The 13341-nt window shown below is 36.5% G+C and overlaps 1 protein-coding gene across 1 annotated transcript; it reads left to right on the top strand.

The window, feature by feature from the left end:
* Positions 1-4021: 4021 nt before the first annotated feature.
* ces3 (carboxylesterase 3) lies at positions 4022-13295 on the top strand. The gene is made up of 13 exons (XM_046864210.1): positions 4022-4179; positions 4488-4683; positions 4953-5094; positions 6413-6546; positions 7500-7653; positions 8166-8270; positions 8464-8565; positions 8854-8994; positions 9098-9178; positions 11721-11862; positions 11959-12108; positions 12248-12320; positions 12796-13295. Exons 1-13 carry the CDS (start codon positions 4065-4067, stop codon positions 12959-12961), a joined length of 1701 nt encoding a protein of 566 aa, XP_046720166.1. The 5' UTR covers positions 4022-4064; the 3' UTR covers positions 12962-13295.
* Positions 13296-13341: the final 46 nt, after the last annotated feature.

Consider the following 13341-nt stretch of genomic DNA (forward strand, 5'->3'; position numbering starts at 1 on the left):
ACATTTTTACTTCACACTTCTATTGCATCATTTAATTACAAATTAACTGTTTGTATTTAATCTACATAAAATAAGTCATAATGACAAAAGAGAAAAACATAACCAAAAATTATTGAAAATGTATCTTTTGGCTTTTTTGGCAAAAGTATTAGCAATTTATTATTTTGTAATTCAGGTTTACAAATGTTAAGGATGCTTTGATAACTGCCCCAAACCAACTTAGATAAGTTGTAAAAGATATCAATATTATGGGGATATAGATGTTGTATCTATCTTATGGTTAGAAGTAGCCATGGAGTTCTTTGGTTCTGAGGAGTTTGATAAATTGTGCACAATGCCATATAATTTATTGTGCAATAAATGCATAAGGGTAAAATTTATACATAAAAATGAGCTCTCTGAAATGTATCCACATTTGTGGACTGCTCTGAGAATATGTCTTACTCTTTCTAGTGATAGCTGAAGAATAATAAAATGAATCAAAATTATACTGGAGGTCCACCATGTCACAAGAGCGCCTAGGCCCATTGCAATCATTAGGATCATAGCATTTGCTACTATGGTAATTGATGACTTTGCATCATAAGGTTCCCTGATTTCTTATTAACAGATAAAGTGTGTGTGTGTGTGTGTGTGTGTGTGTGTGTGTGTGTGTGTGTGTGTACCCAGGTGTGGTGCAGTACCCAGTTTTCATCAGACATAGCATGTGGAGTTCCACCCAACTACAAGGGAGTGGCTTTCAACTAGCCACTCAACCATAAAGACCTGATTAATGAAGCATGTTTGAGATGTTTCTTCACCTTGCACAAACTGCTGAAGATCTGTTAAAGTGTTCTTTGTCACTTACTGATGGTCTGTTTTTTTATCTGAATTGCATTGTAAATTGTAGGTCGTTATGCAAACATTAGTGTGACTTTCAATGTCCAGTTAATTAAATCAATCAATGGAGTTGAGAGCAGTCAAATTTGAGAAACATCTAAAGATAATCGAAGCAAAGCCTTTGAGCTCAACAAAGTGCATTAGCCAGGTTTCTGAATACTCCTAAAAATATACTTTAGATTTTCATTGAGATAGATAGATAGATAGATAGATAGATAGATAGATAGATAGATAGATAGATAGATAGATAGATAGATAGATAGATAGATAGATAGATAGATAGATAGATAGATAGCTGTAATTAGCTGTAATTACTTTACTGAGCTAGCAATTTTATTCATCCTAAAGGTGTACAGTAGATTTGAGGTCAGAGCTCTGTAGCAGGTCACAAAAGATCTTTCACTTCCACCCGTGTAAACCATATCTTCTTTAGGCTTGCTTTGTGCACAGGGTTTGGGTCTCCAAGCTAAACTGATAGAAACTTAATGTTACCATATCCAAAGACATCCTATACATGAGACGTGCCTATAACATAAAGATATGTCATTCTGGGTTGTCTTTATTTTAACTAGGTTTTTTTTTAATTCCTCACTGGTTGTGGCCAATATAATTTTTTCTTAGGGATTAATGTGATTTGGTCACTGAATAATAGAGACCTTTTTGTTCTTGAACAAGTGCAAAATTACTGAATTTGCAGCTGATTAAGAGCTTCAGGGGGCTGTCGGAATGTCCTCAGTCAGCCAGTGGGCCTACCCTACCTGAGCAGTGGCGTACTCCAGAGCATTTCACTGTAGAATAACCAGTCTAAAGAATGCACACGTGTTTGTAAAAGTACAGTGAGATTTACACTTAACTCAATAGGGAATGTTCACCGATTCCCAAATTGTATCACCTTATGCAGGCCATGCTGTCACTTTGAAATTATCTGGCCATCAGATTATTCAGAGCATGCCATTCTCTGAGATATGTAGCTCTCCCAATTTTTTTTCTGATCACCCACAAAAAATCCTGTGTACATTGATACTTATATTAGATCATCATCCGGAGCTGATATATCTATTAATGAACACAAATGTTTGGGAGAGTTACATAAGTTGGAGATCATCATCCAGATTTCACTGTGCTCTTGAGGGGGAAATGTGGCGGATTGAGGCTCCCAGTAAGGTGCTAATCAGTGTGTAGTGTTGAGTTGAAATGGCATAGATGTGGAATTGACACAATTAAAAAACGGCTTGAACTGTAGTCATTGGGCAGTGTTTAGATTTAGTTAATGGGATCCACACCTTCCTTTTATTGATTCTTTTATCGTCACACAAGTGTGTTTTTGGTCATATGGTTCCCTACATCTCACCAGTTAACAATGGACAATATAATGAACAATGCAGCATTTTAAAATGATATATTCTTATGAGAAATACAATTTTCTTTGCATATGTAGGCATCTTAAATTAAAAACTAAAACCCTTCATATTAATTGTTTTTTCTTATGCAGATCATTCCTTGTTCAAGACAAAGCTATATTATTATTTGAATTATTCTCTAAGATTTAGAAAAGAATGTACTTGTTTTTATTTAAAATACAATCAAATAAACCTATTTTTCTGTCTGAAAATGCCTTTGCCCCATAGCTAACTCCCTAATACCTGCTGCATTCTGTGATTTTGCATCTAATGCAGTGGAATAGTAATTTAGCTGTCAAGCTTAAGGTCAGAACTAAAGCAAAAGCTGTTCTGGTATTAATGAAAAAAGAGAAGACTACCGATATGCAGTATGTTAAAGTTTGTACATACTTAATTATTAAAGAGCTTTCTTCATGTTCACTATTTTCTATTGTTTTAGAATAATATTAACATTATAAGATTTAGTTTATGAATTTGGCACTATGCATAGAACTTGAAAAATATATATTTTTTATGTTTTACTTTATTTTTTAGCTTAGCACACTCATGGTAGCTTCTCAGCCAGCGTAATAAAGTTCCCAAAGAGGTCTAGAACTTTTGGTTCTGTTTGTTTGGGGACAAACGTTACTACTTCTACAGGAGTTTTAGTTGTTGTAATGCAGTTTGGTCTTAAATGAACTTATGTGCAAGGATTTGTGCTTATACAGAGAAAGTTATGGAACGACTGAACATTTAAATTTGGCAGATTGCACTCAACCACTGAATGATCCCAGCAACTTGCAGGGTACCAAGAAAGCATGCTCCAAGACTCTTCTTTGTTCTGGCAGGTGATGGAATGAACTTCTACTTGATGCCAAAACAGAGTCTTTAGCAGTCTTTAAACCAGGGGTCACCAACCTTTTTGAAACTGAGAGCTACTTCTTGGGTACCGATTAATGTGAAGGGCTACCAGTTTGATACACACAGTTTTCAGTTTAATCTGAAATAACACATTTTCTCAATTCACCTTTTAATTTATGTTATTATTATTAATCAATGATATTCATCTATGTGAAGACACTGATCATGTTAATGATTTTTCATAATAATTATCAACAATGATTTAACAAAGTAGGAAACAGCTATTTTTAGAAAGGGCACGCAGGCTACTCATGTGGTCCTTGCGGGCTACCTGGTGCCTGCGGGCACCATGTTGGTGACCCCTGCTTTAAACAATGTCTAAAGATGATTTTGTCCAGCATTAATTAAATTAGCACTTCTTCTCATAGCACTTCTTCTTCTCTTCTTTTCAGTAGTTTTTAGACTGATAGTATCTGTGATTTATGTCCTAATGAAGCAGTATCAAAATGCATTTATTGTTACTTTTGTAAAGCCCTTTTGTAAATCGCTCTGGATAAAAGCATCTACGAAATGTCTTAATAAATAAAAATGTAAACATAATTATATTTATACATCATATTTACCATTTACTATATAAACATTTTTTTTTTTTTTACCACAAAGCTTTTATTGATATATTTTATAGATGTATAAAAAAGTGTGCTCAATTAAATATCTCTATTTTTTGAAATGGTACAAAATATTGATTAGATTTTACTTTGCTTGTTTTCACAAAGACTGTGTTGACTGTATACACAGATTGCTTTTTCAGTGGGCAGGACCAGATTAAAGGGCACATAAATATGTGTGAATGTATGTGTGTGTTTGTTTGTGAGTGAGTTCATGGCTACAATAATATATGAGCCTGAGTGGGCCTGAGTGGGCGTGTGTGTGGGGGTACTATATATGGGTTGGAGTGCTGTGTCTCTCCAAGGCTTTCTTCGTGGAGCTGCAATGATGCATGTCCTGCTCATTCTGTGTTTGACCGTTTCCTCTGTTTGGACAGCACCAACTACGACAGGTAAGACTAATGTGTGTTATTTAAAAAATGTTAAATAATGGCTGTACATATACTGCTTGTTGTATTGTTTGGGGGAATTAAAAGTGGAACAACATGAAAAGTGGAATTAGCACTTCTAGTTAATGTTATTATTATTATTTTGTATCATTAGTCTAATAAAAATGAACAAACGAATACTTTAAAATGTACCTTATTTAACTTGATCTAGCTACATTTTTATATTTCAACACATTGATCTAAGAATCCTTTGCTATGGAGAGTCCATTCTTGATACTTATAAGTGATTATCCCCTTTTTGCTTCATGCAGATTCTGGTCCTGTGATTGTTCTGAGTCATGGCAGTATTCAGGGCAAGTATGTAACAGTGAAAGGCTCAGATAAAGTAGTGGAACAGTATCTGTCCATTCCTTTTGCTCAGCCACCCGTAGGTCCTCTCCGTTTGGCAGCACCCCAACCTATTCAACCCTGGGAGGGGGTGAGAGACGGCACACAGCACCCTAACAAGTGAGTGTGGCGCACCCTTTTCTCCATTATGATGTAATTAAACACATATACACAAATAATATTTTATATATATATATAATCTAACGTAGGATCTGAAAAAATGCTCAGATAGAGAGAGAAAGTGGTGCCATGCTGCAATCCTTTACAATTCTTGTTTACTCAGGATAAAAAAAAACTCCACTACCCATATTCTTACCCAGTTTGGACACTTTTAATTGATTTTTGTCTTTATTCTTGTCTTTTTTTTCTCTCCTAATTCTACACTTAAGGTGTCTCCAGGACCCAGATGTCGGGAAGTCTGTGGCAGAAATTTTGTCCTTAAACTACATTCATACTTCTACAGTCTCTGAGGACTGTCTTTACCTAAATGTGTACACGCCCTCTCAACGTTCAGCATCAGAAAAATTACCTGTGAGTAATTACATATAGTACAGTAAATAAACACATTCTTTCTTTTTAACATTTTTTTTGTTCCAGTAAGGATTAATACGTGTAGTTGACGTACATCGTATCTACTCGGTAAATAGAAGTTGTGTTTGGAACTTTGCCCTTTGGACTCTTGATCAGCCAAAACTTTAGTGGATACAAACTTGTAAGTACGCATCCAGTGTACTTCACCAATAATCATCTTAACAGTGTTAGAAAAGAAATTACAAGATTTTTCTAGAATATCCACACCTCTTTGAATTAATAATCAAATTTGTTTTGGCGTGTCCAAAGCAAATTTTATATATTTTATATATTTTATTACAGCAGTAAAATGTGCCATTTGTCTTTATCTGAGACATTGTTTTAATTGACCTAAGAAGTATAGATTGTTCAGATTAGATTAGATTAGATTAGATTAGATTAGATTAGATTGAACTTTATTGCAATTGTGCAGAGTACAAATACTATAAAAATACAGTTAGTATCTAACCAGAAGTGCTAATATCAATGTATATAAATCAATCTAATATAAAGATATGCATATTTACATTTACAATAAATGAATTATGGTAGTGCAAAGGTGCAATATATTACAATAATACTTAATAATACTATGCTAAATGTGTTTAAATATACTAAACATAAACACAGAGGGGTACTATTTGAAAGAGACCATAACAGTGCATAATGACAATATGAGTTTGAATGTTTTAGAGAATGTGCAGCAGTAGACAGTACCAGTAAGAGGCACCATGGAAAACATGGATTAGATTCTCAAAGTGGTTTTATGCAAAATAAAACACAAACATTTTAACTGACATTTTTGGGAATATGAGTAAAAAATATAAGACTTTTAGAGAGATACACTATATGGGTGGACACCTGGCCATCATACCCATATATGTGCCTTCTACAAACACAATTGCAGGAACACAATTGTCTGGAATTTTTTTGTATAATGTAACATTAAGATTTCCTTCAATGTAACTAATAGGCTAACAGGCAAAAATCACAATGCCCCAGTGCTGTGGAAGAACTCATGTGGGCTTCACAGAGCCCTGAACACCACTGACCACCTAGGACAAACTGGACTGCTAAAGGCCTTCCCACCCAACATCACTTCCTAACCAACTTCATATTAATGTCCATGATTTTAAAATGGGATGTTCAAAAAGCACACAGTACATGGGTGTGATGGTCAGGTGTGGACATACTTTTAGCCATATGGTGTATATTACTGGCTGTAAAATTCTCAAAAATAAAAGTGAAATTCTAATTGCTTTACCCTGTGTAATCCCAGGTCATGGTCTGGATTCATGGAGGAGGCCTGACTATTGGTGCAGCTGTTGAGAATGATGGATCAGTACTGGCAGCCTATGAAAACATAATTGTTGTCATAATTCAGTATAGGCTAGGCATAATGGGCTTCTTCAGGTAAGACACTTGGTATCTCATCCATTTCATCCATACTGCTTTATTACTCACAATAAGGATATACAATACATTCATTAACCATTTAATTAACACATTTATTGAACAATCGACTCAGCCAGTCCTTACATTACCTTGACTTTTTACACTTTTTACAGTCAATGTACCTGTTTGGATCATTTTGTATAAAAAGTCAGTGTGTGCATTTTTACAGTACAGTGCAGTCTGTATTTATAATTATTTCAAATATGAAGTAACATGAACTGATCAGTAAGCACTTTACACACATTTAAAAACAAGTTCATGGATATTTGATATTAGCACTATTAAAAAAAATATTTATAACACACCTCTAAAACAGCTCAGTTAATTAGTTAATTAGTTGACGTATAATTTGGAAGTAAAATAATAAATGAATAAAAATAAAAAACAAGGTGCAAGGTGTCATAAATCGAGGCTTAAGCCCAAAAGCAAAAATAAAAAACTATTTTACACTCCTCATCACTTTGTCATCAAACTGTTGCATTGTATTAAGTAAACTGATTACTATTTAATGGCAATCAAATTTGGTTAATCAGAAGTGTAGCAATGAAAACTTCACATTATTCTACAGTACATTTATTTTAATCCTTTAACTCTACTCATTTTCTTTTCTCTCTTTCTCTGCAAATATACGCATAATTAAAATTAAATGAAATTACAATCACTGAGATAAAATGTAATTGAACTGTACACCTGTTACATTATATCCAAATCAAATACACATATACACACCGAACTGTAAAATTTGGTTTAAATATAAAGCCACTGGATAATGTTCTTTTTATAAATGTACCATTATAAATTATAAATACATTTAATGTGCTCTATTTCAGTAAAAAACAAAAAAAACAAATAAAAAAACAGTTGTACATGATGTACAGAATGATATATGATAAGTCATTTGTATGTCTCAGCACTGGAGATGAACATGCCAAAGGCAACTGGGGCTTTCTGGATCAGATTGCAGCACTGCAGTGGGTGCAGCAAAACATTGAGAATTTTGGTGGAGATCCTCATTCAGTCACTATTGCTGGAAATTCTGCAGGGGCAATTAGTAGCTCCATACTGGTACGTACAGTTGAAAAGAAATGTGTATATTTGCACAGCGTTACAGCTCCAAGTTTCCCAGTTAACTCCTGAACTCAGATTATCCACCCATGTAATATTTTGCATGTTCATCCTGTGCTCACATGGGTTTCTTCCTATGTTAAAAAACAAACAATCTGGCTACTCTCGGTGCTCCTGGGTGTAAATAAGTGGGTAAAGGTGTGTACATGGTGCCCTGTGATGGACTAATGTCTCATCTGGGGTGAATTCTTTCACATTGCACCCAGCTTTCAGCATTGGATCCAGGTCCATGACAAGAATATGAATGAATACACAAAATATATTTAAGCAAATTAATAATGGTTTTAATTGTGGCTTGATACTACATTTAACAAGTTCAGGAAAAACTTTGTAATTTGTAAATAACGAGTTTTTCCAAAACGACACAAATGAATGAATCGCCAATTGACATTAATAGTACAATAAAACATGATGTCTATGTTTCCACTTTGTGTGGACATTGCATTTTCTAGACTCTTTCCCCACTTGCCAAAGGCCTGTTTCACCGAGCCATCTTTCAGAGTGGTACAGCAGCTCTTGGAGATTACACAACAAACGATCCCACGTTGTTTTCCAAGGTATGTACTTATTTCTGTCTGAGCTGCATAATTCTCACAAAAAGCAAATCATTTACCACTCTATCAATGCTTGTAGTATGTGTAAATTATATATTCATGTAAACAAAACACTTCAATTGCTGATGTTTTGGCCATTACATTTTTGCCTGATGTATAGTATTTGTGAGTGTCTGGTATAAAACTGTGTGTTTAGATGGTAGCAAATGTTACAGAGTGTGACAGCAGCTCTTCGGAGATACTGGTCAAGTGTTTAAAAGAAATGACAGAAGAGGATATTATAAAGGCTACCAAAAAGGTACGTTCTGGAAACGAAACATTCTTTATTATCACAGTTGTTTTTGAAATTTACAGTCAACTTCTGAAACATGGTGTTAGGTTGAATACTCTATAGTGCTCCAAGGGGTGAATGAATGTATGAATGTGTATGTGCATGGTGGATTCAGGCTAAAGGTATAACTGAAAATAAATAAATGAATAAATGAATTAATTAATGCATTATACATAGTCCATAATAATAATAATAATAATAATAATAATAATAATAATAATAATAATAATGAATGTGCCAACTGAATTCCTATAGCAAAAAATCTTTCTTGGCGCAACTGTGGATGGGGAACTTTTAACAGATGTAGCAGAGAATATTTTGAAGAGCAAAGATTTTGAGAAAGTCCCAGTGCTTTTAGGTGTAACAAACCATGAATTTGGATGGATCCTTCCTTTGGTGAGTAAATAAAAAGAAACATAAACAAATGAATAGATATTGCTGGTCTTTTTTATTTGCAGTAGCACATAGTTGTAATGATTACTACATTTTTCTGTTTCAGAATTTTATCCCTCCTGGTTGGGAAAAAGGGATGAACAGAGAGGGAGTGACTCAATTGATGAACCAGTTTTTCCCAAATGGGGTAATGTCCTGCTTAATCCCTATCTTCTTCTTCTTCTTTCGGCTGATCCCATTAGGGGTCGCCACAGCGGATTATCCATCTCCCTACCACCCTGTCCTCTACATCTGCCTCTTTCACACCAACTACCTGCATGTCTTTCCTCACCACATCCATGAACCTCCTCCTTGGTCTTTCTCTTTAACTCCTTCCTTGTGGCTCCATCCTCAGCATTCTCCTAACAATATACCCCATGTCCCTCCTCTGCACATGTCCAAACAATCTCAATTTCGCCTCCCTCACCTTGTCACCAAAACGTCCTACATGCGATGTACCTCTAATAAACTCATTTCTAATCCTGTCTATCGTCGTCACTCCCAATGAAAACCTTCAACATCTTCAGCTCTGCTACCTCCAGCTCCACCTCCTGTCTTTTACTCCATGCCACTGTCTCTAAACCATACAACATCGCAGGTCTCACCACAGTCCTATAAACTTTCCCTTTCACTCTCGCAGATACTCTTCTATCACAAATCACTCCTGTCACTCTTCTCCACCCACTCCACCCTGCCTGCACTCTTTTCTTTACTTCCCTAACACACTCTCCATTACTTTGCACTGTTGGCCTCAGGTACCTGAACTCCACCACATTCTCCACCTCTTCTCCCTGCAACCGCACCACTCCACTGCCCTCCCTCTCATTCACACACATGACTTTCATTCCCCTTCTCTCCAGCGTGTACCTCCACCTCTCCAGGCTCTTCTCAACCTGCTCCCTACTCTCACCACAAATCACAATATCATCCGCAAACATCATAGTCCAGGGAGATTCCTGTCTGACCTCGTCCGTCAATCTGTCTATCACCACTGCAAACAGGAAAGGGCTCAGGGCCGATCCCCGATGCAGTTCAACCTTCACCTTTAACCAGTCTGTTGTTCCTAATGCACACTTCACTGCTGTCACACTGTCCTCATACATGTCCTGCACCGCCCTCACATACTTCTCTGACACACCTGACTTCCTCATACAATACCACAACTCCTTTGTCTGCTCCCTGTCGTACGCTTTCTCTAAATCCACAAATCCACAATGCAATTCCTTCTGACCTTCTCTATACTTCCCCATCAACATTCTCAAAGCAAATAAGGCATCTGTGGTGCTCTTCCTTGGCATAAGGGGCATACTGCTGCTCACAGATGGTCACCTCTTCTATCAGCCTGGCTTCCACTACTCTTTCTCAAAACTTCATGGTGTGACTGATCAACTTAATTCCCCTGTAATTACTGCAGGTCTGCACATCTCCTTTATGCTTAAAGATCGGTACCAGCACACTCCTTCTCCATTCCTCAGGCATCTTCTCACTTTCCAGAATCTTGTTAAACAATCCAGTTAAAAACTCCACTGCCATCTCTCCTAAACATCTCCATGCTTCTGCAGGTATGTCATCTGGTCCAACCAACTTTTCACTCTTTATCCTCTTAATCGCTGCTCTCACTTACTCCTTACTAATCCTATCCACTTCCTGCTTCACAATCTCCACATCATCCAACCTTCTCTCTCTCTCATTTTTCTCATTCATCAGCTGCTCAAAATACTCCCTCCACCTTCTCAACACACTCTCCTCACTAGTCAACACATTTCCCATCTCCATCCTTTATTGCTCTAACTTGCAGCACATCCTTCCAAGCTCGGCCCTCTGCCTGGCCAATCGCTACAAATCCTTTTCTCCTTCCTTACTGTTCAACCTCTCATACAGCTCCTCATTTGCCTTTTCCTTGGCTTTCGCCACATCCCTCTTTACCTGCTGCCGCATCTCCTTGTACTCCTGCCTACTTTTTTCATCACTCTGCAGAACCCAATTCTGTTTTGCCAACCTCTTTCTACTTATGCTTTCCTGCACTTCCTCATTCCACCACCACGTCTCTTTGTCTTCCTTTCTATTTCCAAGTACTTTTCTAACTGCCATCCTTATCACTCCTCCAGTAGTTTCTCAATTATCCAGCACCTCTTCACCACCACCGAGCCCCTGTCTGACCTCTTCCCTGAATCTTCTTCGCCTCCAAAACCATCCTACAGACCACCATCCGATGCTGTCTAGCTACACTGTCCCCTGCCAACACCTTACAGTTTCCAATCTCCTTCAGGTTGCGTCTTCTACATAGAACATAGTCCACCTGTGTGCACCTTCCTCCACTCTTATAAGTCACCCTATGATCCTTGTTCTTCTTAAAATACGTATTTACCACTGCCATTTCCATCCTTTTAGCAAAATCTACCACCATCTGACCTTCCACATTCCTCTCCTTAAGGCCATATCTACCCATAACCTCCTCATCACCTCTGTTCCCTTCACCAACATGCCCGTTCTGCTTAATCCCTATACTGAGCATTAATTCTGGCTATGACAGCTTATTAGAAAATGTCTCCCTCTGCTGGAAAATAGTTTCATAACCGTCAATTGCGTAAAGTGCTATTAATGTGTGACATTACTGTTACACTGTAATGACTGAATAATCTGCAGTTACTTTGAATTAATTTTCTGTTATAATAAAAAAAATTCACTAGGTTTCTGGAGAAAATGATTTAATATTAGATGAATACCTGAAGCATGCTCAGTCTCCAGAGGACATACGAGATGCGCTTACCTATATGGCGGGAGATCGTTTCATGGTGCTCCCAGTTCTAAAAGTGGCTGATTATCATAGAGGTAAGATTTTTTTAAAAGCTTTCGAAGCCTAAATCATTTATGAGATCAGTGACAGTCAGGTTTCTTCTCTAACCATGTTTCTTGTTTCTGTAACAGATGCTGGAGCAAAAGTGTACATGTATGAATTTCAGCATCGTCCCAATGTTTTTGAAGACAAAAGACCCAGCTTTGTGAAGGCTGATCATGCAGACGAAGTTGGCTACGTTTTTGGAGCTTGCTTTTGGAACGGCCATGTCAAAGTGTTAGGTAACCAAAGTCACTGAATTGCATTTAAGGCAATTTATTTAAATGTATGTCATTACATATAGAAATTATAATAATGATTAGTAAATTATGATAACTTCATTGTAATGATGATCATGATGATTAAATGTTTTGTCACCAGGCACAATAACTGAGGAAGAAAATCAGCTGTGTAAAACCATAATGAGATATTGGGCTAACTTTGTCCGTACAGGGTGAGTCTTACAGAGTACACAAATAGTAATACAGTTCAATTAACAAGTAGTGACTGTTAACAAAAAATAAAATCAGAATGTTAACTAATGCGTTCTATGTGGGCTGTAAGCTAATTAAAATAATGTTCCTTAGGCAAATCAATACACATTATGAAACATTTGTTTCAGCATTGCAAGAATTAGAACTCTTTGTATGTGACATTAAAACAGAACACACAGAAAACTAGAACAGATTATGCTCCTGAAACTTTCTAAACCAGGTTAGAGCTGTAATGTGATAAAACTAGATGACCTCGTTTCAGTGTCACTTATGCTACAGTAACATAACACGAAGAATACACTATTACGATACAATACAATACTGTACAATATTAACTAATATGACTTCCTATTGTTTCTATGCATAATATACACAAAGATTTTTCATTTTCAAAGTTCGGATCATCTCAAATAAGTTGATTTATTTGACCCATAGCTCACCGAATGGACCTGGTCTGGTTAACTGGCCTCTCTATGACACCTCAAATAAATATTTAGCACTGGGATTGAAACAAACAGAGGCTCAAGGACTCAAACAGGACAAGATGCACTTCTTCAATGTGGAGCTGCCTCAAAAGCTTGCTACACAGAGCACAGCCTGAGAAACATTTGTCTACATTTATAGCATTTCGCAGATGCCCTTATTCAGAACAATGTCTTTACCGCAATTACTTTTTTGTATCACTTTGGGGCACTTACTATCATTAGGCACTTACTATCATTATTATCAAGTTGTGTCTTATTTTTTGGAAAGTCTAGAGTGTATTTTTTTCTGATTTGGAAAATAAACAATGTTGAAGATGATTGGGCACATTTAAAAAAAAAAGTTACCAGCATGACTATGACAATATAGCCCCAATGACAATTCACATGTTTATATTACAGCACTGGTCAAATGTTTTTACTGTGGGAATAAATCAGTCACATTAACCTTTATGAATCTAAGAATGCAATTCTTATAATAAACAGATTTAGCAATAAA

This window comes from Silurus meridionalis, chromosome 13, assembly GCF_014805685.1.
Source record: "Silurus meridionalis isolate SWU-2019-XX chromosome 13, ASM1480568v1, whole genome shotgun sequence".
Taxonomy (NCBI): domain Eukaryota; kingdom Metazoa; phylum Chordata; class Actinopteri; order Siluriformes; family Siluridae; genus Silurus; species Silurus meridionalis.

Excerpts from the sequence above, each read along its gene's own strand:
- ces3 (XM_046864210.1), top strand. The coding sequence starts at position 4,065 with ATGGGTTGGAGTGCTGTGTCTCTCCAAGGCTTTCTTCGTGGAGCTGCA. Across the intron at positions 8,995-9,097 it reads TTGGATGGATCCTTCCTTTG|AATTTTATCCCTCCTGGTTG; the intron begins GTGAGTAAATAA and ends TTTCTGTTTCAG. Across the intron at positions 12,109-12,247 it reads CGGCCATGTCAAAGTGTTAG|GCACAATAACTGAGGAAGAA; the intron begins GTAACCAAAGTC and ends TTTTGTCACCAG.